Below are 26,223 nucleotides of genomic sequence, written 5' to 3'. Positions count from 1 at the left end.
TATATATATATATATATATATATATATATATATACCAATTTAAAGCCCCAGCTCCCAAGGCTGGCACCATAAGCACTTATCCAGGCACGTTCCCTGTACTGATGGCCACATTCACGATTGCTTGTCATCGCGTCGTCGATCCTAAATAGCTCTGACAAGCAAACCCGAGGGTAGACTCCATCTTTGGTGGTGAGGCGATCCCACCCAGCCACCCAGAAAATAAGACAGTAACCAAGGGACCTCCTTATTTTTGCCAGTGTCACAGGAAACACAGGAGTCCAAAGTGGGCACATCCTAACCCACTGCTGTCAGAGAGGCGAGCATCTTCAGGGTTGTGAGGCCCTGTGAGGCCCTGCCTGTTATAGCCACAAGTACTAGTTGCCCTAACTAGTCGGACTCAACAGCACTGACTTCTCTCCCCATAGCAAGCAGACCTCTGAGGTTGTCCATTTAATTACAGTGTCTGGATTGTCCTGGATGGGGCTTACCTGCTTGTCTTCTGATGAACTCAATGTTAGCCGTCATTAAGACAAAGACAATCTATGCCATCAGTACCATCAGGCCCAATTGAGAACACAGCTCCTGAAGTCTTGATTGACAAATACAGTGGCAGACTGGTTTTTTCCAAATGAGGATTAAAAAGCTGCAGGGAAACAAACAAACAAAAACAAAACAAAAACAATAAAAGCAAAACAAAACCAGACACAGAAAGCAAAAGCAGGAGGCCCAGAGCCAAGGCGGTGGGAACAGCCTGCCCATACTGTCTCTGCGCTTTGCCTGTCTCTGTAGTCTTCTCCTGGCCAGCCACACCTCTCAGCCTGAAGTACACCGTCCTATAGCTGCTTCTGGGCTGGCAGCCTCATCTGGAGCCCTGTGTCCAGGCTTTCACCCCTGCGCTGGCCTTCCCTGCACCAGCTGGGCCTGTGAGCTTCCCACCTATCCTTGGAATCATGACCTCATGAACCTTCTTTCCAGCCTCCTGTGAGACACAGGTACCAGCCAGCCACTGCTCCTTTATGCATCCCAGCTCCTCCTTCAGGTTTCTTGAAGTCTCCATGGAGAACACAGGCATTAAAATTCGGCAGATCAAAGGGAGCCTGTCTATACACACACACACACACACACACACACACACACACACACAACTTTATAAATAAAAGAACTTTAGAAACTCAGGCTTGAATAGTGGCCACTAAAGGACTGAGAGGGAGGGTGGTGTGTTGGAAACAGTCAGCTGCTTGCTAAAGCAGCTACAGGCTCTGCTTGAGCCCTACCTAGGCCATCCCCGTCTGAGAGGGTGAAGATGCTTCTGTGGGTGTTGAGGTGGCAAAGGATGGTTGTGTACAGGTGCTACCTATAGATACAAAGAGGATGAATGCATACATGGCGCCCTTGTCCAGGTATTATCTTAGAGGGCAGTGGAGTAAGAGCCACAGGGTCTCTGCATTGTCTGATACAACTCCGCATGAATCCTCCTGAAGGAGAAGGGGGTTGTAGACAGGCCTGTCTCCACCCTGCACTCTGGCACTTATCCTGAGGCAGCTCGAACGGTGGCACAGCTGGGGAAGAAGCATCCTTATGGTGACTCTCACTCCGGCCCCCAGCCGCTGGGATGGGGCACCGGTTTTATTTTCTGCTAAGTGTACTGAGCTGCAGACACTACTTTGATGGCAGATGTCCTTTGAAAGACACAGCAGTCCCTGTTTTCAGCCTTTTCAATCCCCAAATTGCCCAGCTCTTGGTGGACACAGATTGCAGAGCTGTCCATCGCAGCTCCATTAGCACAGCTGTGTGTCTTTCATTCCTGCTTGTCTCCTGGCCAGAGTTAGCCGAAGTCCCTGTCCCTCTCTTAGCATGGTGCTGAAAGCGGCCACTAATGTGCCCTACATCGTGACTGTTCCCACGCCGCTTCCTGCTGCACTCCTGTCCAGAACACAGGCGGCTTTTCAAAGGACGGCCGAGGACCAGTTATCCAGGCTATGTTTCTGTACAGCGAGGGTCACCAGCTCTCTCCCTCTCAGCGTTTGAGTCCCTGCCACTTGGACACATCCATTAAGCCACCACCACAGGGTTAAGTTCTGCTACTCATGGCCCACTTCACTCTGCTCTGTATTTTGTGTCAGCTGAGACTCAACTCTGCCCCAAGTGGTGGAAATTATAAAACAGCAATAGCTTAAACAAGCAGCATTTAGAGTCTCAAAGTGGTGCAGGGATGAGGTGGGGGTGGGGGATGGGACCCTTGGGGTCAGGGAATTTCTCCCACCCATCCAGTGTCCACTGGAATTGATGCGCAGGACCGATACCCCAGGTCCAACCATCCTGATAATTCCCTCAAGGAAGAGAAGACAGGGGATAGACAGCTTTTTCTCCATCTTGCAAAGTGCTTTCTGGAAATGGCCTTCCTTTACTCGGAACGTAGTCACATGTCTGCATCTGCCTGGAGGGTTGGAAATGTTGCTGCACGAGTGGACAGCCGGCACACGGTAGGATCCTAGGTTCTTTCCCTGAGCAAGACACGGCAGCCTGTGCTGGTGTATTTGGGGGTGTCTGTCTGGACTTCAGCAGCCTCTAGATGAAGAGCCTGGAGGCTTTGAAGTTAAGCCTCCAGAATTCTTACTACTTTTTCTTTATGGCAGAGGAGACCATGGCCAGGCAGGTTTGTGGACAGTGGCTTTGATTTCACAAATCTCCCCCCACCACACACACACACACACATACACACACACATACACACAAACACACACACACACACACACACACACACACACACACACTGCTGCTCTGGCTCTTGGCCACTGGCTGGTCACTGCCTCTCTTCACAGGACATAAATGATGTCTCCCTGGATGTTTGCTGAAGGTCTTTGTGTGTGTGTGTGTGTGTGTGTGTGTGTGTGTGTGTGTGTGTGTGCATGTTTGCTTTTGTAGTTGCTCATTTGTATTTCAGACCGGCCCTCAATTCTATAGCCCAGGCTGGCTTGAACTCCTGCTCCCAAAAGCCCCCCCTCCAGGAGCTGGGATTGCATGGGTGCTTCCCCCACCATGACAGTAAAAGGAGAGTTTCCAACTACAAGGTCTTCTGCATACACACCTGAGTCAGGGAGTTCAGCAACCTGGGTTGTTACAGTATGCAAAAATACATAGATTAATTTAATTAAATGAAGCCCATAATGAATTTTTAACACCAGTGACTACATCTGACTTTGGATTAGCAAGCCACGTGGAAGCTAAGGTTCTTAACAGAAGCACATCTCCCTGAAAATATGTACCATGGTTGTCTTATTTTACACTGTATTGGCACTAGCAAGAACCAGTTTCATCCTCAAGGTCATAGGTCACCCCTGGAGGTGATTTTTCAGGGAACCTTCTGGTGCCTGCATCTCTAATAGAAACCATTGAAAGGGTGTGGGAACCCTGCCATGGAGCCACATCTCCAGCCCTTGTTTTGAACATGAACCTGAGGGAAGAACCGGCCAGATGACACCCAGGAGTGTCTCCTGAAGACATCAGCAGGGGAAGGGGACAGTATCCAATTGGCATCTAAACAGGGGAGTTGGTGGCCTTCCATGTCACTCTTGTGAAATTCCCATGAAAACAGCAGCAGGGCTGTTCTTAGCACTGGATGTCAGAACCCCAAGGTTCTGGGGAAAAAAAAAAAAAGACTGTGATCTGGTGACACAGGGATGTGGGGAACTGTCTTACAAATATCTAAGAAGGCTGGCAAGACCAGTATTAACAAATGTCTTATTAAATATCTACACAATGTAACGCTTTGCTCTCCTTGTTAATTGCTGGATCTGCGTTCATGAATATCGCATGAGTGTTTTATTACTTTTGGAAACAATGTGCTGGAGAGCATCTTGCAAGGCAAGAATTTGCAAGTGTGTACCACAAGACCAGAGGAAAGCCAGAGGGGCTACCACTGGAGACTCGCTCACTTAAAACCTCTCCAGAGCATCTGGTAATGTGTTTGTCCTAGTGCGGGGCATGCAGGCGTCATAATGTGTTTGCTCTGGGCTGGGGTTCCCAAGGAGAATGCCTAAGGGGAGGTGCCAAGCCCCGGTTCCTCACAAGAGCCTGGAAGCCAGTGTCGCAGCCATGAAACTCTGCTGTCAGAACCTGGAGCAGCTTGGTGCCACTAGCATGACTGGGTGTCAATAAAACGTTTATTTATAAGCACAGACAATTGGGACAGATTCCTCCATGTTAGTCATTTTCTTTCTCCTGGCTTATATCTAGAAAGACCTAATGACCATTTATTAACCCTAGCCAACAACTAAGACTGAAAATATTTTTTTGTTTTATTATTTTATATATGCATGCATGGATGTGTATTCATGGATACACATGTCACGGTGCACATGATTAAGTCAAAGAACAAACTTTTTTGAGTCAGTATTTACTAACTGCTCAGACTTTTAAAAGGGCAAATGTCCTTGTGTATAAGTTTTAAAAGAATGTTCCCACTCTGTCCCACCCACCCCACTTCTACCATAAAATTTATATGAACACCAGGTGGACAAGAAAATCCAGTAAAATGTTATGGTCTTGTTTAAACAAAAATCTAATCAAAACATATTTCTTCAAAAATTTTAAAATCCTTTTACTATACTGATAGGAGGAAGTTAAATCATGGTGCATCTTAGATTTCAAAGCACGTTCTGTTTATACGATTTTAAGCTTAATTATTTTTTTCTCAAAATAACATAGCTGGCTTAGCTAATCAAAGCATGGAAAGGGACTGTTATCTTTTTAAAACATCACTGAAAGTACTTATTACAAATACTCTAGGAAATGCTTTCCCCTCTATTAGCCTTCTCCACTTAAAATGAAGCAGAATGACAATTACAGAAATGTAAATAATCTTTTCAAAACCCATTTTCATTTCCTCCCAGAATCGCTTACTGCTAGCCCCAACAGCCAGGTGATCTATGGATTGGATTTTCATTTACCATCTGAGCTGGGACACAAACAGATGCAAAGAGTACATGATTCGACTTAAGTTTTTCCAGAAAAAAATCTGACAAATCCCATTTGTAAAGCATACAACCCACCATTCTACTTTGTTTTATCAAGACATTGAGTTCAGATCCATAGTTGGTCCTCAGCCTAGGACCCTGTCTTAAGGTTCCTCCATACTGCTGTGATAAAACGCTCTGACAAAAGTGACGTAGAGGAGGAAGGGTTTATTCTGGCTCACAGTACAAGGTATGAAGTTGAGGTGGCAAGAGTCTAAAGCAGCCAGCCGTATTTGTCTGAGATCAGACAGCAGAGAGTCGTGAACGCTGATGCTCAGCTTGTTTTCTCCATGTACACAGTCCATGATCCCAGACAGGGAATGGCATCACCCACAGCCTAGGGAATGATGCCGTCCACAGTGGACAGCTCTTCCCGTCTCTTTTAACCCAAACAAGATAACCCCCCACTGACATGCTAGAGGTACATCTCCTATATGTTTCCCAAGTGACTGTAACACAACCACTGCAGACTAGGATGTGACTAAGAATAAAGAACAAAAGGAGAGGTCCATGAATAGTGATCATTTTCTCAGATCATGCCCCTCATACACCTTTATGAAGGAACTCTTGATGTAAAACACATTGCTTCAGATGGAGCAGATTTTTGAGCCTGAGCAGCCCAGCAACTTTGGGGAGAGGTCCTGCTCCAAGAAGGTTAGAGAGCTGAGGGTCTCAGCTCCTTCACACTCTCCCTCCTCTCTGTAAACATGAGGCGGGTAGGCAGCGTCACCTTCCGGAACATCAATTCTCTGGAGCTTCTGTGAAAAGAGCCAGAGAAGGAGACATTTACTGTTACAGACTCGCACACGGCATCAGTGTCCTCTTGGCGGGAAAGTCTCTGAAGTGCATGTGGAAAGAAGGCCTCGGCCCTACAGACTCAGCTGCAGCAGCCAAGCTGAAGCAGGATGTGTTGTCTGCTTCTTTTTCAGTATTTCAACTATGATGGTAACCAACCAATGGGCTGATAGAGCCCCAGGGCTTCTAACCCTTCTTGCTGCCCTGTGCACTCATCCTCGGCACAGTACTGAACCTCCCACATCCTGAATACTCCCTGCTTATAGCTCACCTGGACCTTCACTTGGACCAGCGTCCTCTCTTTTTCCATCCTTACCATGTTTCTTGTTTGAGGACCCTCCTTAGTGCACAAATGCCCTTCCAGTCTACCCACCTTTCACTGTCTCCCACCACCCAGTCTGCCCTTAGACATCCTTCTGTCTACTCCCACAACATTCCGATCTCCCATATGCGTGCACAAGCCATGGTGTCACACATTCCCTCACAAACGTGATGGGTGATCACTTTCAGTCTGGGTCACTTGATATCGTCACATCCAGAACCAAAGATTCTACCTCACCTTGCCTGGGCTACTACACAGGGACAGACACACATACCTCATGATAAACATCCCTGAGAGTGCCTCTTCCTGCCCTTTGACCACCTTCTCCACCAGAGTTCCTAAGCAACAGATCACAGAGGCTGACACATGACAATCCTAGGGACAAAGCCAGCCTAACACTTGTTGAAAATAAAGTTTTCTTGCAACATAGCCAAGCTTCCAAGCCAAAGTAGCAGCCATGTATGAGCCTGGCCGTACACAGATGTTAGACTTGGCCATCAAGTCCTAAAGTATTTCCTATCTGGATTTTTACAGGAAGTTGGTTAACAGACTACATCAGATGATCCTGGAAGCTATTGGGATATATTTATCTCTACAGGTATCTATTTTACTGAGTGTAAAATATAACAAAAGTACTCTATAATTTCATGAACACCATTGGCTAGCTCACAGCACCACCAAAAGTTAACCAAAGTGTATGCTAATTATGAAGATTGGGTGAGGCATTCTTCATAATTCTGTGTGAAGCCCTGTACATGTGATGCTCTAGCATGGCTCACACCACGGCATCCCCAGCAGTGCAACTGTGTACAGAATCCTTGCATTGCTCCTGGCTCCCCACCCACTATTCCTTCACATACAAGATTCTGTCCCTTCTTCTCCAATGATTTGGTCACTGCCTCAGGCCCTTTCCTCTCTCCAGTTACTGTAGTAGAGAATACAAGGAGTCAATTAATCAACTCCTATTCACAGAGGCACCTGAGGGACCACACGTCCTGCCTTCTGGATACGCACAGTGGCTGAGCATAACCTGTGGATGACAGGCATCAGGAATAGTCACCTGGCCACAAGGCCTGTGGTGACCCTCCATCCTAGGCACATGCCCTTGGGTTCTTCCTAGGTGGTAGAATCACATGTGGATCAGATACTGGGTTCTGGATCCCATTTGGAAGCTTCCTTCTGATGCTGCCCAACTGTGATGTGAGCAGGAAGCAGGAGTCTTCCTGTAAGTTGCTCTGACAGTCTCTCGGAGTAGGTCACTCCAAGTCTCCCTCTTCCTCTCTATACAATACACCCTCTCTCCAATTCCCATTCTCTTGTCCATGCTGTGAATTTTCCAGCCTCTGGCCTAATTGTAAATCCATAGCAATAGTCAAATTCCAAGTAAGGCAGTTTTTCCACCTGACAGGACCTGTCTTCCTACCCTGTTTCTATGCATAGACCCACCCCTCACATGTAGGGCTTTAGGTATGCTGAACCACTGACTTCCTCACCTCCTGCCCTCTGCTGCTCTTCTCCATGAATGAGGGTCCCCGCTGACCACTTCTTGTCTGTAAACTCTAGCTCAGTGTTCAGGGCCCAGACATCTCTCCATCTCTCTAGCAGCATTTTCTGTTGTTGTTGTTGTTATTGTTGTTGTTGTTGTTGTTCTGAGTCACTTAAGAGTTTAATGAATAGGTGGGCAGGTAGAAAGATGGAGAGATATTTAAAGATATGGATGGATGGATAGTAGAGAAAAGGTTAGTAGAGAGATGCAGGGAAAAAGGGAGAGAGGGAAAAAGGTAAGGATGAAGGGACAAGCATATGGAGATATGTATATATGTATGCACAGAAGGATGAATGGATAGGATGATAGATGGGTGGGTGGATGGGTGGATGGATGAATGGGTGGATGGTGAATGGATGGGTGGGTGGATGAGTGGATGATAGAAGAGTGGGTGGATGGGTGGATAGCTGGATAGGTGGATGGATGGATTGGTGAGTGGATGAGCAGTTGGTGGATGGATGGATGAATGTGTGGGTGGGTTGGTGGATAAATGGGTGGATGGATGAATGGGTGGATGGTGAATGGATGGGTGGGTGGATGAGTGGATGATAGAAGAGTGGGTGGATGGGTGGATAGCTGGATAGGTGGATGGATGGATTGGTGAGTGGATGAGCAGTTGGTGGATGGATGGATGAATGTGTGGGTGGGTTGGTGGATAAATGGGTGGATGGATGAATGGATAGGTAGGTGGATGGATGGAAAGCAAAAAGAGAGAGGTGGATAAACATAAATAGCAAAGAAATAGAGGGGTGGAAAATGAGCTTCAACCTATTTCTAGGATGGCACAATCTGAAACTGAACCACGCCCATCAGTTATGCTGGCAATGGGTGCAGCAGGTCTTTCTAACCCGCCCTTAGCTAAGAGGGACTCCAGATACCTTGAATGGAGATGATCGCAGTTGGAACTTGGAATGTGAAGGCTCAGAGCATGAAGTGAGAAGTGGAATAAGGCCTGGGAAGGGGAAGCTGGGAGCTCTGAGGACCTAATGCACATGTTTTCCTAGCGCCAATCGTCAACCGGTGCCAAATCTCAGCCGGTGGCTAGCTGCTCTCTAGTTCCCTCTGTGTCACAAGAGCCCTGGTCTCTCCACAGAGCAGAAATCCAGCCTCCTCTATGCATGGAGTCGGGTGCTCACAGACAGGACTGGATTCCATACACCTGCTGGGCCTGTTATCCGAGGGCTGTGGCCAGCACTCTGCTGCCATCCACTTCTCCAGGTGGTGGAGAAGAAAGGGAACTCTCTCAGCCGAGAGGTGAACTCCAGACCTGGCCCAGATGTTAGGAGTCCAGTCACGTCCATTGGGCAAAGCTAAATAGATAATTCATGACAGACCTGCTATGTGCAGAGCAAAACTGAATCAGCAGCAGGGGCTGCGCCTCAAGAATTCAACTTCAGACCCCCAAGGCTGGCGGCCAAGCAGCAGGGTTCCGCACCCTGACTCAGCAGTTCCAGCGTCCCCTAAGATCAATAATTCATCACAAACCATCGGCTAAGCTTGAAGGCTCCTGAGGAAGAGAACTGCTCTTCTCATCTGAGCTTTGAGTTTCCCTTTTCTCTTCTCCTTACACCATGGAACTTGGGGCTCAAGTTGTGCTGCACAAAGCTGATTGTCTGGCTGTCATGGGGAGGGGGGAGGGGCTCCTCTAGCAGAATGCAGCCTTCTCCTGCCTAGATGCATGGGGACCTGTGGCCCCGTCTATACTGCCCGCTGGGTTTCAGCTAGGTATGTGCACACATGAAAATGGTTAGCTCATGTGATGGTCATGAGGTTGTGTGTGTAGGTGCATGGCTTCATTTGTGCACAGAATCTCTGGCAATGGGGTAGAACTAACTGTCCAACTGTCCTTCATGGTTAGGAAGTCCGGGCCTCACTGATACTGCTCAGTAGCCAGGTAGGCTGGTTTGGACTCTGTGGCTTATATTCTAGCCCCAGATCTGCTCCTCATAGCTCTTCCACAAAGGAGACAGTGACCTATGTCCAGACACAGTTCTGCCCTCATTCATAGTCAACAATCTGAGGGAGGAACAGTGACCCATGCTAAGCCCCAGCTCTGTCCTCATAGCTTAACCACATGGATAGCTTCCCTGGTCCTTGGTTTTCAGGCCAACCTCTCTCCTGGAGCTTTTGTAACAAACGCATATTTCATTTTCCACTGATTACTCTCCTGAAGAGTTCTGAAGTGATGTCAGGGGCGGGGCTATTGGAGGAGCTCTTGATTGGAACCTGAAGACTGCCCTCACCAATGGGAAATGATGGAATAAGGGAAGGCAGAGCCTGACTGGAGGAAGTGGGTCACTGGATTGCAGGCTCTTTTGTCCCAGTTCCTCCTTACTGCTCCTCACTTTGTCCTGGCAGCCTTGAGTTGGGCACCTTTGCTGTGCTATGATTCCCCACCACCATGATGTTCAAGTGTTCAAAAGGCTCACAGCAGTGGGGACAGCCAACATGGGCTGAAGCCTTTGAAACAGAATCAAAATATGCCCTTCCCTGGCTCCCCTCAGGTTTTCATGCTGTTGTTTTGTTTGTTTGTTTTCCTGTCAGCTTCTTTGCCTGACATGGAAATGAGTTCTATGTGGTTGAGTGAGAAGAACAGAGAGAGGCAGAGACAATGAGACAAAGAGACAGAGAGGGAGAAAGAGCGGAGAGAGACAGAGATAGAGATATTATGGCTCCTCAAGGATCTTCCTCTCAGTGATCAGGGCCTGAGAAATGGTCTTCCAGCCCAGATCTGGACAGAAAATCTCCCCTTCAGGAGCCTGGCGGGTCTGCTTGGATCTGCATTGCTATGTACAACAGCGGCTCGCAGGCACTGTGCACACTGCAGGACCCAGAGGCAGGAGTGTTCGACAGATACAGAGATGCAGTGCCTACCAGGTGACAGTGGAGAGATACAGAGCAGCCAACACTGTGAGACCCTGGCAGAGGCCCTAAACCTCTGTGACCTATACAGTCAGGCTCACTGCCTTGGGTCATGATGCCCTGCAATCCTGTCTCTTGTATACTCTGGTACCAGAGATGGAGATGCCAGGATATCATGGGGGTGCATAAGACAAGCTCAGAGGCGCTGATGAGCACCCTAAGGCCTACAGCATCATAAGGATTCACAAGACAGGATCCCCAAACCTTAGATAAGAGGCTGTGATGATGTTTGCAATAATACATGTCTGTGGTAGAAGACCTGTACAGCAATTTAGGGGACAGTCTGCCCAGTCAGACTTGGAGCAGAGTGGGAAAAACGAAGGGATGATGGACAGTGTAAAGACGGAAAGAGCACCTACCTGGCTCCATGCCTCCACCACCCTTCCTTCCAGCAGCTGCAGGGGCCGTCTGGGCACCATGCGATCCAGGTAGACCTGCAAAATGAACCAGCAGCCTCTAGCCTGGGCAGTACTCACCACACAGCTCCCTGTACCCATGTCTCCAGTCCTCAGCAGAGAGTCAACACTGAGGCAGAACCAGACCAAAGACAAGGGAAACACTCTTGAAGGGAAGGAGGCTGGAATCCATGCATCATCATCATCATCATCATCATCATCATCATCATCAGCAGCAGCAGCAGCAGCAGCAGCAGCAGCAGGGTCCCTTCCACGAACCCCATCCCTTGGGGGAATCTCTGTATATGGTTGTGTTCCCCAAAATCCCTTCTTGTGATTCCCCTTGGCCTTGCTCATGGCCTGCACAGGACATTCTCTGAGGTGGGCACACGGGTGTTCCCTATGTTAATACATCTATCTGACCTTTAAGGGCTGTCCAAAGAGCAAGTGTACAACAGTAGGGAGCGGCTAAGCGTGAACCTGGCGATTCCCCAGCTCAACCCCATTCCAAGTCCTGTGTGGAGGCCAGCCAGTTGCTGGGAACATGGCTGTCAACAACTTTAATCTCAGTTCACACCATGCATGTGGTAGTCAAGCCCCGAGAGTAACAGAAACATGAAGAGCCATGAATGACATGAAGCGGTAAGATTCTTTCACCCAGCTAGAGCCAGAAAGGCCACTTAGGACAAGAATCATAAGAAGGAAGTGAAAGGGACACAGGGCAAGGGTGTGGAGGAGAGGGACCACAGGGGGTAGGAGGAGGGACACAGGGCAGGGCTGGGAGAAGAGGGGCCACAAGGTGGGACGTAGGAGAGGGGCTACAAAGTGGGGGAGGGGCCACAGGGTGGCTATGGGAGGGTAGAGGTTGCAGAGCAGATGGGGAGGAGCCGCATGGCGGGGGGGGGGGGAAGGGAGGGTAGGGGCCACATGGTGTGGGTGGGAGTAAGGGGCCACAGGGCAGGGCAGGGGATGGGCCACAGGACATGGGGGGCATGGGGTAGAGGGCATGGGGGGTTGTGGGGTGAAGCAGAGGCATTTCAGGGTGGAAGAGCAGTAAAGTCCCAAGCCAGGAAGAGGGTTGATGGGTCTCATGTGGTTGGGGAAGGAGATCCCAAAAAATGGCACAAAGGAGGAGGGGCAACAAAAGAGTTGGAGGCTGTCTCAGAGCAATGACAAGCTGCTAGGGACTGCAAAGTGTAAGTGGCATGCTGACCTCTGCCTATAAAGCACTCACAGCCCATTGAGGCCAAGATGACTTATTATCATCTTGAGTTTAGAAATGTCCAGTCCCAAACGGCATACATAAAGACGATAAGGTCTAGGCCAATTTAATATCTCCTGGATGACAGATTTGTGCATTTGTCTACACACACAGATGTATGCACAAGACCTGAACATACGTGCCTCAATACATACACACTTACACATGAGGATACATAGCTAGCAGTGTGCTCACCACATTGAGAGAGTCAACAACAGAGACAACTGTGGACTGACAGCCACAGTCCTGGGCACACTGCCTGCCTGCTTCCAGAAACAGGAGCATTTGCTTAGAAAAGGCACCATTGCTGATGGCCCTCAGTTTAGCTCCATGTTCCTCTCTAGGGAGTCCTTCAGACTCAAGCCCTGTGGGTGGAGGGAGGTTAAGGCTCAGAGGTTAAAAGGCTTGCAAAGTAAGCAAGTAGATGACTGTTCAAATCTCCAAAACCCATGTGAATTCTGGGTGGGCACTGCAGTGTGCCCCTTATTTTCAGCCCTGAAAGGCAGAAGCGGGGTTGGGGGGATCCCTAGATCAAGCTGACTTGTAAGACCAGCCATGCCAGGAAGCTCTGGGTTAATTGGAAGGCCCGCCTTAAAAGAGTTGGGCAGGTGAGTGAGGATGATTGTGAGCATCAACAGATGTCCACAGGTGTGCACACCAGAGCATTCAATACACACACACACACACACACACATACTCACACACATGCATATACACACAGGAACATGCATACACACACACACATATACACACATACACACACACATACACACACACATACACATAATCACACACATGCATATACACACAGGAACATGCATACACACACATACACACACACATACACATACTCACACACATGCATATACACACAGGAACATGCATACACACACACATACACACACACATACACACACACATACTCACACACATGCATATACACATAGGAACATGTATACACACACATACACACACACACACACACACACACACACACACACACACACGGAGAGGAATGAAGGCTCTGTATATAACACAGAACCTTTTCTAATCCTGGCTGGAAGACAGCCTAACTTCTTCCCAAAGACTCAATTTGGTTTTGCCTTGAGCCAACTTAGCATCCTAACACCACACTATAGGAGTCTCTTCCATAGCCAGGACAGTGGCATCTCCTGACTTGGCACCTTTCTGGTCTCAGCCCCTGGCCCTGGGTCATGTGATCTTGTCATCACTCAATAGTACTTCACTTCCTCTTAGGTGTTTACGGATTATGTCAAAATGTGTTCTCTAACATTACTTTTGCAATATAACTGAAGGTGGTCGTCATCATTTTGAATCCCATCTGGGATGCCATGCCAATTGGATTTTATGAAACTTGAGTTAAGTTTTTTGTCTTGTGTCTAATGAATCGACAAGAATTTTCGTAGGATGACCAGAGATGCTCAAATAATGATGATATTTGGGATGATTCCAGGGACATATCAAACATTTCTTGATTCTTCAAAGAACAATTTCCAACAAGGGGAGAGCTAAGTTTTAGGAAATGTTCCTCTGCAACTTCACCGCAGTAATCAAGTGCTATCAGGGTTTGTCAGAATCATTATGTGAACCCATCACTTTGGTTAATAAGTGTGAGTTATATCAATACCCCATCAAATAAGGGATTTAATAAAAGCTTCCTCTCGTTTGCCTTATTTAGAATGGATAGTTGGTAAGATTTCATTGGAAAAGAAGGATTCAGCTACCAAAGATGCTCAGAGAAGGGATGGATCGATCAGATGATCTCTCCCATCCACCCTATCTCCAGCAGCCTGACATCTCAAAATGCTTGCCAGTGTGAAGACAAACACAAACGCATCTGCTAGGATCGAGTAGCCAAGGAATCCGCAAGGACCGATGTGACTTTCTGTGTGCTTAACTACTTGTGTGTGTGTGTGTGTGTGTGTGTGTGTGTGTGTGTGTGTGTGTGTGTGTGTGTGAAGGCTTGGAATTGATGTCAGCTGTTGTTTGGGCCACTCTACATTTATCTTATTTTAAAAATGTATTAGTTGTGTGCCTGTGTCCATGTGTGCATGTATGACTGCGACTGTTGTCCTGTCCGTGCCACAGAGTGTGTGCAGAGGTCAGAGGACAACTTGAAGGAGATGGTTCTTTGCTACCACCTACCATGGATTCCTGGATGAAACATTAGTCATCGGGCTGGGGTGGCAATCATTTTGCCTTCTGAGCCATCTCACTGACTCCCAACCTTCACTTTGTGAGACAAGGTCCATCAGTAAACCTTAAACTTCTCAGTTTCGCTAGGATGACTGATCAGTGAATGACCTTCAGGGACACATCTATTGGCTCACTCAGAACCTTATGCTTGCTGGTCATCTTACAGACTGAGCCACCACCTTGGTTCTGTCTCAACCCTTTCTAATTCATGTGTGTTGGATGTTGACTGTATTTTGAAACTACCATTTCTCCACTTATTTTAGTGGCTTTGACTAGGCCATGCATGTCTACTTACCGGGGTGGAAGACAGCACATTTTTCACTCCTCTTGGCTCAAAGAAAGTGTCACAGCCCTTAAATTTAAAGAATAAAAGAAAGAAATTTTGCTGATTTTTATATAAATCAGAGGCAGAGGTAAATGCATGGCTGGGAGTCCTTGAGATGACTCTGTTTTTCTTGGTTAAAAGGGAGAGTACTGAAGAGAGCAGTGAAAACACTCACAGCCAAGAGCCCACACACAGGGACACTCACAGGGACACTCACAGCAGAGAGCCCACACACAGGGACACTCACAGAAGAGAGCCCACACACAGGGACACTCACAGGGACACTCACAGCAGAGAACCCGCACACAGGGACACTCAGAGCCAAGAGCCCGCACATGGGGACACTCACAGCAGAGAGCCCGCACACTGGGACACTCACAGGGACACTCACAGCTGAGAGCCCGCACATGGGGACACTCACAGCTGAGAGCCTGCACACTGGGACACTCACAGCTGAGAGTCCACACACGGGGACACTCACAGCAGAAAGCCTGCACACGGGGACACTCACAGCAGAGAGTCCGCACACTGCGACACTCACAGCAGAGAGCCTCCACAAGGGACACTCACAGCAGAGAGCCTGTACAACGGGTTACACGTTGTGTGGTTTGGGAACCAGGGTTCTGTTGGGCAGCAGTGTAGGATTGTTTGCTAGCATGTTTTTAATCTTAGAGATCGAGCTCTGGTGCCCTCAGATGGACACAAGAAAATGCCTATGTCTGTGGAAGATCTGAGATGTGCTATGTTTGGTAAAAGCTATCAAACACGTTGCACATATATGGGGTGGGGTCACCATAAGCAGGACCCTCCTGCCTCTGCCTTCCCAGCTTTGGGGTTACAAGTGGTCAACATGCTTATTTGTTTTATGTGGGTTCTGAAGCTTGACCTCTGGTCCTTGTGTACAGCAAACAGTTTACCAACTGTGGTACCCCAAACCCTCACACAACAGCCACCAACACAAGTTACAATCGTAAGAAACATATTGGAATACACAGCTCTCAGAAGCTGCTCCTCCTCTTACATTACTGTTGTGTAGGTGTTTGTTATAAATGCATTATGGAATCTTCTCGAAGGACCCTTTCCCTCAAAGGAACTATCTGCCTGTCACTGGTGAGGTGACTAAAGCGAGGGGCCACCTTCTGTAACTTTCCAGAGTCCCCAGAGCAAAGGGTACTCGGTCTGTCCATGACAGGGCCACACCAAGGTCCTGGGAGAAACACTGGTTTGTTCTGGGTGACATTTCCTCCCAACCCCTGTCATTCTGCAGGCCTCTCCTGGACATGAACAGCTGGGAGGGGAGAGGAGTGGGGAAAGAAGATCTTCCTCCATGGGCATCTGAGATATCTGCTGGTGTGCGATGTGGAGTCCAGAGCTCCTGTGACTGACACAGGTCCTTGGTGTGAGTGAGCAGATGGGGGAAGGTCTAGAAGGGACACTGGCAAATGGAATGGTTTAGATTTAAGAGGCCATGTTTGCATAAGATCTCTTGTGGTGATTTGAATGAAAATGGCCCCCATTGGCTCATGGAGAGTGGCACTATTAGGAGGCGTGGCCTCATTGGAGTAGGAAATGTGTCACAGGCCTTTGAAGACTCACATGCTCAAGCCAGGCTCAGCGTGTCTCTCTTCCTGCTGCTCGTTGATGATATAGGACTCTCAGCTACCTGTCCAGCACCGTGTCTGCCTGCATGCCATTATGCCTCCTGTCAGGTTGATAATAGACTGAACCATGCTTCCTGCCATGATGAAAATGGACTAAACCTCTGAACTGTAAGCCAACACCAGTGAATTGTTTTCCCTTATAAGAGTCGTCGTGGTCATGGTCTCTTCACAGCAATAAAATTCTAATTAAAACAAACTCTTTATTTTAATTTAGACTGGCCAATCAGCAATAAAGCAAATTTTCAAAGAAGGTCAAGCCCACACCCACACCATAAAGGAAATGCAGCTGGCAGTGGAACTCGACAGTGGCTTGGAGATATCGCCTTCTTTGCAGCAGACTCTAAAGCACTGAACTAGCAATAGATGCCAAGTGGCTCCTTAGCTTTGAGAAAGCGTGAACAGAGGCTGGTCTAAAGGTCACCATGAATGTGCTCATTTTATACAGGACCCCAGGAAGGGAACCCAGAGAGGCCAAAATGCCTCAGTTTTCTCCCTTGTAAAGTAAGGACATCCCTGGGGGCGATTGACTGAAAACGTCCTCCAGAGATTTCGTGTTTGAACACTTGGTCCCTTGCTAGTGCTGCCGTCTGGGGAGGCTGTATCTCCTTCAGGAGGGAGCTGGTCAGGAGGAAGTGTGTCATTGGGGGCGGGCTTTGAGAGTTTATACTCTCACCCCATTTCCAGTTCCTCCTCTGCTTCCTGTGTGCCACCAGGATGTGATCTCTCGTCTCCTGCCTCTGCTGTTCACTGTTATACCTCTCTGAGACAGACTCCCCTTCTGTCACCCCTGAAGCCCTTCCTCCATCAGCTGCTTTTGCTCATGGTGTTTTATCACAGAAAAGCAACTGATAGACACAATCCCCCTCCCCTGTTCTAGTGTGAACTCAGTGAGCCTGGGCATGCACCCACACAGCTCAGGGTTGCCGAACGAGTCACACCTAGGTAATGCTCTGGACTCCAGAAACTTCCAGGCTAGAGAAGGAAAGAGAAAGCAGCGCTGGCCGAAACGTCACGGCTGTAATTATGGGCACAAGGCAGACCTCCCAACTCGCAGGGCTGAAAGAACAGGGTAAGCAGAGGCCCTGCCCATGCCATTCATTTGGCAGCCCGGGCTCAATTTTTGGCTTTCACAATAGGGACAGCTACTCCTTAGAGAAAGGAACACTGGGCACGTTTGTAAACAGTTCTAAACAACACTGAACTGCACAGGGAGAAAATCTTCTGGTCCCTGTCCAGAAGCCTCATCACATGTGGGCCTGGGAAGCTGCCGTGGGTGGGGGGTGGGGGTGGGGGTGGGGTGGGGTTTCTCCTGCAGAACTAATACCAGACAGAGGTTACAGAGATGTGTTACCTTCGCCCCAGGCCTGGCACTGGCCACAGCTCTGTTGAAGGACAGAGCAGGCATCTGGTCTTCCCCAGCTGTCTGCATCTGTGAAAACCAGAGGAAGAAATATGACAGAGGTCAGAGTTACTGAGATCAGTAATGAAGGTCAGCAAGCAACCTAGGGGCGGGCTTTGAGAGTTCTACTTCCCCCTGTGCTTCCTGCGTGCCCTCAACCTAACCTAACCTAAAACATATGACAGCGATGTCATTGGGGAGGAGACATTTGCCCCCCACACCTGGATGGTGCATTTGCAAGAGGGGGTGTTTTACTGGTTGTTATTTGCAGTGGCTGGTGGAGAGGCTGAACTCCCTACTGTGGAGAGTTTTGTGTCAATCATGTCAGAAGACCCCAGACTTCAAAAGTCAACCTCTCTTAAGGTACATGCAATGGCCTGCAGGTTCATCCTATCCTCATGTGGCAGAAATCATCCCCAAGGGACTCCAACATTGACAGGTGCCTCAGTGGGGCCCACCAGCCTCCCCATAGGTGGGGTGGGGTGGGGAGAATCCATGTGGTCCCGGTGATCATCCTAGTAGCCGAATGTGACAACGTGGGTGGATAGAATCTCAGATGGAGTCTTCCCCAAAGAACAGAATGTCCTTGGTATAGGGACTCTATTGGCTGGCATGGTCACATGAGATGGTGAGACGAATAGGTATGAACTTGTTGGAATGAGGCCAGCTGACAGCATACGCTCCATGCTTGTCAGTGTGTGACATGACTTTGATTTAATTAACTTCGAAGTCCATTAGACTGCAGGGGAGTGGAAACACTGACATCACTTTTTACACAAAAGCCCAGGCAGGGCCAGCAAGATAACCCAATGGTGGTTGATGCTCACCAACGTTGACTGGTTCTTGGTTCTCAGAGGACTAGAGACTAGGGGACAGAACACTTGGCTTCTAGCTGCTGTTGGGGGAGCTCGTGGAATCTTTGGGGAGGGAGGCATGGCACATGGAGGTGGGTCACTGGGGTGGGCTCTTGAAGGTCACAGTACAACTCTGGGTCAGGTCTGCGCTCTCGTACAGTGAGAGTAGGCATTCCGGATGCTCCTGTCCCCAAGACCCCACTCACCCCACCCCCCATTCCCTTCCTCACTGGGATGGCTTATATCTCCTGAACCATGAGTCAAGAAAAAGAAAAAAGAAAAAACCAACCAAACAAACAAACAACAGCCTGTCTTTGGTGTCCACAAAGAGAAAGTGCATGTCTAATGGCCAGAAAAGACAGAATTTTGTTTCAACATTTTTGCTGTTTCTTAGATCAGTCACTTCTAGTTTCAGGGGAAGACAGAAAGGGGAGTTCATGACATGATCATGGATCACCTGACCCAGCCCAAAGTAGCTACAGGGATGAGGCAAGGCTCTGCTTCAGCAGCAGCAGGTTGGGAAGATCCAGCCATGCAGGTTGAGCTGTGTCTGGTGGTTTCTTAGGCATTGTCCTCCAATCTGTTACCTGGGGAGCTGACTCCATGGCTCCAGGCCACAGAAGAGAATGTGAGCTTGGGTAGCCCATGGCTGGCCCAGTTACATGGAACCAGGGAGACGTAAGGCAGAAACCATCTTGTTCCTGCAAAACCAGGGAGCGTGCTTCTCACCCTCTGTGTTGCAGGAGGATAGGGCAGAGGTTCTGTCTCAGGATGACTGACCATGGCAGAGAAGCCAACTCAGCCCCCCACCCCCACCCCCTCACCAGGGAGCAATGCAATTCCACCCAGAAAACCTCAACCTGACAGAATCATCTCTCCTAAGCTTGGTTTCTCAAGCCAGCACTGGGGACACTGAGCCGGATGATTCTGCGTCGGGTGATGTTTGACCGTAGCCCTGAACTCAGCCCACTAGAAACCCATAGCACCTGCTAATTTCGACTATCAATCGTGCCTCCAGGCAATGCCAAGTGTCCCCCAGGGGCGAACTTAGTGCCCTTAGTGTGGTTGAGAAACACTGATAGAAAACACAAATCCCTCTGCCTGTGCTGTGCGATTTTGGAAGAAACGCTTTCCTGTGAGTCACTCACACGTGAATTAAGAGGAACGAAATGAGGGTCTAGAGAGATGGCTCAGCAGTTACGAGCGCTGGATGCTCCTCCAGCAGATGCAGGTTCAGTTCTCAGCAACCACACATTCCTAAGTCCAGTTCCAGGGAATCCGGCACCCTCTCTGGCCTCTACAGGTACTGCATGTGCCTGGTGGACAGACATACATGCAAACATTCACACATACACACAAAATAAGTAACTCTGCGAAGCCTGTGCTGTAAGGATTTGTGTCACTGACACCACTGCCATGCAACACACTGCTCCGCAGTCACTACCTGGGCTGAAAGGGCTTTGCTTTCCTCGTTATACACAATCAGTGTCTGGTGGCCACTGTCACTTGGGATGAAGCTTCTGAGCCTCTTGGGTCCAAGTATGCAGGAGCACCGCAGCAGGCAAAGGAGAGACGCTATGATAAAACAGAAAAAATTGTGCAAGCTCAGCTCTGCAAGAGGCTTCAAGGGGGCGGGGGGGGGGGCAAGCTCCGTTCGCTTCCACTCAGCTGCTACCTGACAGGGTCTGGTTCCATCTAAACCATCTCGGGACTGACTGAATGGCTGAACAGCATGTGGGGGACTCAGACAGATGCCTACACCTGTATTGAATTCACTGCTTGATATTAACTGGCCAAGAATATTCTATTGTTTCTTGGACTAACCGGTGCCCTTATTAACCTTAGCCAAGCCCAGGCACCTAGACACCTGTGTACTGTTGTAACCATGGTTACTGCAAACATATGTTCACCTTTGGACCATGTTCCTCTGTGGATTCCACTGTTTACATAATTGCCTGTGCATGGAAACTGAATTTCGATTAATTAGTGTGTCTGGCAACCTCTGACCGGAACGAGTCTGGAGTTCATCTTTTTCTCCCACCCGTGCAGAGAATGTCCTGTTGTCCTATGGCCAGTGAAAGGGGCTGAGCTCCCAGGAAGCACTCACCTGACAGAACCATAAGTGCTGCACCAACTGGGGACAGGGCCCACCACAGGATCCATATGTCTGAAGGCTCCTCACATTCAGAGTCACTGCGGCAGGAGCAGATCCTCACATGGACTGTCTGCTTCTGGGCGAGGCCCTGTCTGTCGGCTATGAAGAGTGGCACCAAGTAATCTCCGGGTGGGACGCTTCTCAGCATTGTGAGTTCAGCAGAGCGGCCTGCAAGAGCAGAAAGACATAAGTGGGTTCACTGGCCCCTTGTGTAACTCCTTGCCACTGTCCAGGACTGTGGCTTTGAAAGTGGAACAAGACAGAAATTCAGAAAAGCAAGGAGCAGATAGGAAAGGAAAGAGGACCCTTGTCCCAGGATCTGAATAGCCTTTCCTGTTGAACACCCATTGATGCATTCAAAATTGCGTACGAGGACAACACATATTTTACTAACCACACCTCAAATGAGGATACCAGATAAACTGCTAACTTGGGCCAAAATGATCCAAAGCCTTGAGTTTTCAGCACCCCTTATTCTTGAATATAAACAACACTCCTCATGAACCTACGTTACAACTTTATTGGCAGAAGAAATGCCTGTAACCTTTAAACCTTACTGTAAATTATACTATCTAAACAATCACCTTAGAAAAGTTCCAGGAACTGACCTACACACCCACAGGATCCTGCCCATACCTGCCTGAACACACAGGATCTTTTCAGTACCCACATGACCCAACTTAGACCCACAGGATCCTGCCTCTACCCATAGGGCCTAACCTATACCCATAGGATCCTGCCTATACCCACAGAATCCTGCCTATACCCACAGGATCCTGCCTACACCCACAGGATCCTGCATATACCCACAGGATGCTGCCTACACCCACAGTATGCTGCCTTTGACTCAACCATGCTACTGTAAGAACCCTCATCTTGTCAAGTTGGGCTAAGATGAAGTCCTCCCTTTGACCCATCAGTCTCTCTAGCTGGGATAAATAGACATTTCTTTACATCTTCCCCACAAAAATCCATGTGGTGACATGCTCTTGGACTCAAAGAGCACCATGCACATTGTTACAGCCATGGCTGCTGTTCACTACAAGGACAAGGACCCGGATGAAAATTGGGAGAGAGAAGAGGACAGACAGACACCTGAGTGTGCAGTCATCTTCCTCCATGGTGTCAGGAAAGGCTAGGAATGACAACAGGCATGTAATACTCCATCGAGGCAAGTTCACCCCAGCCCTCATGTCCAGAGTCCTTTCTGGCCGGGCTGGTCTCCCACAAAATGCACTTTAGGCTCTCCGAGTGTACTTGAGACCAGATGACTTAGTGTCCCCCACTCTAAATCACACTTTGTTCCTGGATTAGCCTCTAACACATACAAACCTTCCCCCTGCTTTGTCCTCAGCATCCAAGTCTCTTCCACATCTCCCTGAGCATCGTCCAAATCAAAGGTAAAGGGGTCAGCGTAGGGGTCCAGGTCCGCATCCTCAGCTTCTAACAGCAGGGGCTGGCTCCCAGCCGACTCACAGACCTCCAAGTGTCGGGAATGGGGCTGGAGAGTTGGAGCATTGTCGTTGACATCAGATAGGAATAGCATCAGAGTCCCAGTGCCAGTCAGTGGGGGAAGGCCTTGGAGAGGACAGAACCCGGGCAATAGAAGTTACAATATTAAAGAGAAAGGATAAACATGAACTTACAGAACAGTAGTGTCAGTAGCTCCTGAAGTGGGGTACCTATGAGAGTCCATAGCCTCTCTGTCAGGGTGTGGCCCTGCTTGGTAGACCCCTCTAGTGCAATCATGATCACTCAGGCATGTGCACGCACACACACACATATACACACACACACACACACACACACACACACACTGTTCCTGATGGGTTTTAAAAGAAGAGGTAGGAATAGAATCACACGTCCTGTCAGTCAGTCATGGCACATGCTGTAGCCGTGCTGGGGAAGAAATGAGTACCTGTCAAAGGGGAGCATGGGGGATCCCCAGGGAAGATGAGGTCCGCTCCGGCCTGCTGGGGACATTGCCTATGATGACAGACTACACCGTTTTATAAAGTGTACTGGGGAAAGCTGGGAAAAGGAGGCTGTGATGGTAAAACACACGAGTCTAGTAGGTGGCTGTTTGGGTATTAACAGCTTTGTGGGTCACAGAGGATGGATCTTCCCTTGTGAACAGCAGCTGGTGAAAACGGACAGAAACGCAGGACTCTGGCCCCAGGTGAAGACATGACAATCAATCAGACTGCCTGTTGATCATTGCTGCTACCCACTAAAGGTTTTCTGGTCAAGAGCAAAGGCCTCACAGGCACTGGAAAGGGAAACACCCCCTCGGGGAAGGCCAGGTCTAGAGACTGTAAGAAAAGTCTAAGAGGCCTGACCAACAGTGAAAGCTAGTGGTGGTCTCTCTGGCCACCAACCACTCTCCTCCAAGTGTAACTTGCTTTCCTTTTGGGCCCTATGGCCACTGTCCGCTCTCATTCATTCAGGTGCCCACTTTCCTCTGTAAGAAACTCTCTTGTCTCTCCACTCTAGGACATCATTTCTGAATTATTCTGATGGACTGGGGACCCCAAGGGAGGGCAGGATAGGACCATGGCAACAAATTTACGATCATTTAGAAATTTTGTAATTAAAAATAGATTAGGGAATCATGAAGCCATCCATAACAGAATCATAGAACCCTGAGTGCTAAATGGCCGGCTTCCCTTCCTGCACATGGGCTAGCATCTCACTTCCCTAACATTCTACCAGATAATTATACAAATGGACTGGGCAGGTCCACAGCGCCTGGGCTTTCATCCACAGAGTTCTTTAAGTACAATCCTTAATGTTACTTGAAAATGTTCACACATGCAGCTTTATATTTGGATGCGTTTAACTTCAGCCTTGTGGGACTATTGAGAAATGTGCTAAGGCATGTTTTAAAAATCACTCGTCCTGGTTTATGACAAATGTGTTCCACTCAGTCACATTTGCTGGAGCTTACGCTTTCCCAGGTAGGGGAAACTGCTAAATATTTATCACACATCGTTGGGCTTGACAAAGAGCTACTGCATTATCTTACGGGCAGATGAGACAGGTGGGCGTGATTGCAGACTCCTCGCTGGCTTAATTGTCTCTGCTGAGTGAATACTGCCCCTCTTTCAGCAGTATCGGTCCCTGGTTTGCCATTACGGGAGTTATTATCAAAAATAATCTCTAGCATAAAGTCAAAGTGAAAACAATGTTTATTTTATAATTTCCTCAGTGATGCTAAAAATGGCCTCCCTCAGGAGGCCAGAGCCAGCACTATTCATTCCCAGCCTTGCCTCAGGACTCACCATTGTCAACCGCATGGACTACGATTGTATAGAAGCTGTCATTCACATGAGGGGACTCCCGGTCTATTTGCTTCTTGGTGGTCACCACTCCTGACTTCTCATCCACGGTCACCCAATTTTCTGGATCATGAACCAGTTTGTATCTTGTAGAAAGAACACACACAAACACACACATTTTTCTTTTAACTACGAAGTTTTACAAGACAAATCATAGGCATGGTGGTATATGCTTGTCATCCCAGCACTTGGGATATAGAGTCTAGTGACCGTGAGTTCAAGACCTTGCCTCAAAAAATATTTTTAATAACAAATCAAAATATATTATAAAACTTCTGTGGTGGTTTGAATAAGAATGACCTCATAGGCTTGGTCACCACAAAGGTAGCACTGTTTGAAAGGATTAGGGGGTGTGGCTTGACTGGAGGATGTCTGTAACTGGGAGCAAGTTTGAGGTTTCTGAAGCCCAAGCCAAGCCAGAGGCTCTTGTTCTTCCTGCTGCCTGTGGATCTGGATGAAGAACTCGGTTACTTGCCCAGCTTTATGCCTATCTGTACGTTTCCTGCTACCATGATAATGGACTAAACTTCTGAAACTGCGAGCAAGCCCCGATTAAATGCTTTCCTTTTCAAGAGTTGCCAGGTGGTAATGGCTTCTCTCCACAGCAATAAAAACCCTAAGGTAACTACAATTCCCACCGCAAGTAATTCAAAGACAATTGAAACCCAAATGCTCATCTACCGTGCTCTGGTGCTCTGAGCGTGAAGGCTTGGGGACGACAGAGAAGACTTCAGCAGTGTGCCAAGTCTAGGATCACTAGAATGAGTGTCCTTCTCCTAGGAGGTGTGCCTTGGGAAACACTTAGTATGGGAGCAGAACCAGTCTTCAGGTATCAGTAGGTGCTGGCTTCCCGTTCAGTACAGCATACTACAGACACGCAAGTCTGACTCCTCTTGCAGTGCCTGCTTTGTAGCAGATCCCAAAGGATTCCCTCGCCTGAGGGTCATCTTCCTACTCCTCGCCGTGTGGACATGGAACCATTTTAAGCAGTAGATAGAAGACTCTAGGGTTTCTGGGAGTGGCTGCCATCAGATGATACCCATTGGAATCATGTCTGGTTGCTACTCACTCTGCTTCTGCGCCACTATTCCACATGACAGAATTTGTGTACTCAGCCAGCAGCAGCAGCAGCAGCAGCAGCAGCAGCAGCAGCAGCAGCAGCAGCAGCAGCAGCAAAGCTCAGGCGAAAAAAGAACCAGATAAGGGCAGCATCTCCATGGGCTTTGTCTTCCTCATCTGGGAAAATGCTTCTAACAGGGTTGATCGTGATCCCTCTTGATAGACAATGGGCTATAGCTTTTTTTTTTTCTCGTGCACAACTTTACCAAATTAGGGAAGGCTCCAGTAGTTTCTGTGGTTTTATAATGTTTACAGAAACTCAAAAGTTCAGATATTAGATTATCTTAGCCCAAAAGTGCCCTCGAGGCAAATTTGGTCATTAAAAAGTAAGAAACTGCAAGCAATGTACATTAGACAGTACAAGGTAAAACCCTGCTCTCTGGACATATCTTCCCTGCCACAGAAGGCTCAACCCACACCCTGGCTGAGGCCATGCTACAGAATCTCTTCGCTGGAGTGGTCAAGACATAGGGACAGGAAGTAGAGTGGGTAGAGTGGTAGTTGTCAGGAGCCTGGGGAAGGGGACAGAGGAAGTGGACTGGAAGTGAGAATTAGGAAAGGAGCCTGGGGAGGGGGATCTGGGGAAGAGAAAAGATGTCCTGGGGACTTGGAAAAGGAACTGGGTAGGGGCCCAGGGAGCTGGTGTTTGCTGGTCACAGAGCTTCCTTCTGGAGACAAAAGATGTTCCCGGTGGTGTGTGAATGCATTTAGTGCCACAGACTGAACTCTTAAAGTCAAAAATACTTGACTATTAAATATTTCATTTAAAATATTAAATATAGCCGGGCAGTGGTGACACATGCCTTTAATCCCAGCACTTGGCAGAGGCAGAGGCAGAGGCAGAGGCAGAGGCAGAGGCAGAGGCAGAGGCAGAGGCAGAGGCAGAGGCAGAGGCAGAG

The 26,223-nt window shown here is 48.5% G+C and overlaps 1 protein-coding gene across 2 annotated transcripts in view; it reads right to left on the bottom strand.

Annotated features, from left to right (window-relative positions):
• Nucleotides 1-5,168: 5,168 nt before the first annotated feature.
• The window catches only part of Cdh26 (cadherin 26), a 50,790-nt gene continuing 29,735 nt past the window's right edge, over nt 5,169-26,223 (bottom strand). Inside the window, exons 9-15 of one of the 2 annotated variants that reach the window (XM_021194712.1) lie at nt 24,149-24,291; nt 22,200-22,445; nt 20,820-21,035; nt 20,157-20,287; nt 14,769-14,825; nt 10,960-11,034; nt 5,169-5,773 (exon numbers count right to left, since the gene is read on the bottom strand). In XM_021194712.1, the coding sequence (XP_021050371.1) occupies nt 5,603-5,773; nt 10,960-11,034; nt 14,769-14,825; nt 20,157-20,287; nt 20,820-21,035; nt 22,200-22,445; nt 24,149-24,291 (1,039 nt within the window). In that variant the 3' untranslated portion in view covers nt 5,169-5,602. The remainder of the gene's footprint in view (nt 5,774-10,959; nt 11,035-14,768; nt 14,826-20,156; nt 20,288-20,819; nt 21,036-22,199; nt 22,446-24,148; nt 24,292-26,223) is intronic. The other variant, XM_021194713.1, reaches the window with a different exon arrangement.

Source organism: Mus pahari, chromosome 3 (genome assembly GCF_900095145.1).
Source record: "Mus pahari chromosome 3, PAHARI_EIJ_v1.1, whole genome shotgun sequence".
Taxonomy (NCBI): domain Eukaryota; kingdom Metazoa; phylum Chordata; class Mammalia; order Rodentia; family Muridae; genus Mus; species Mus pahari.
Note: the sequence above shows the minus strand (reverse complement) of the source record. Positions and strands in the feature narration are given on the sequence as shown.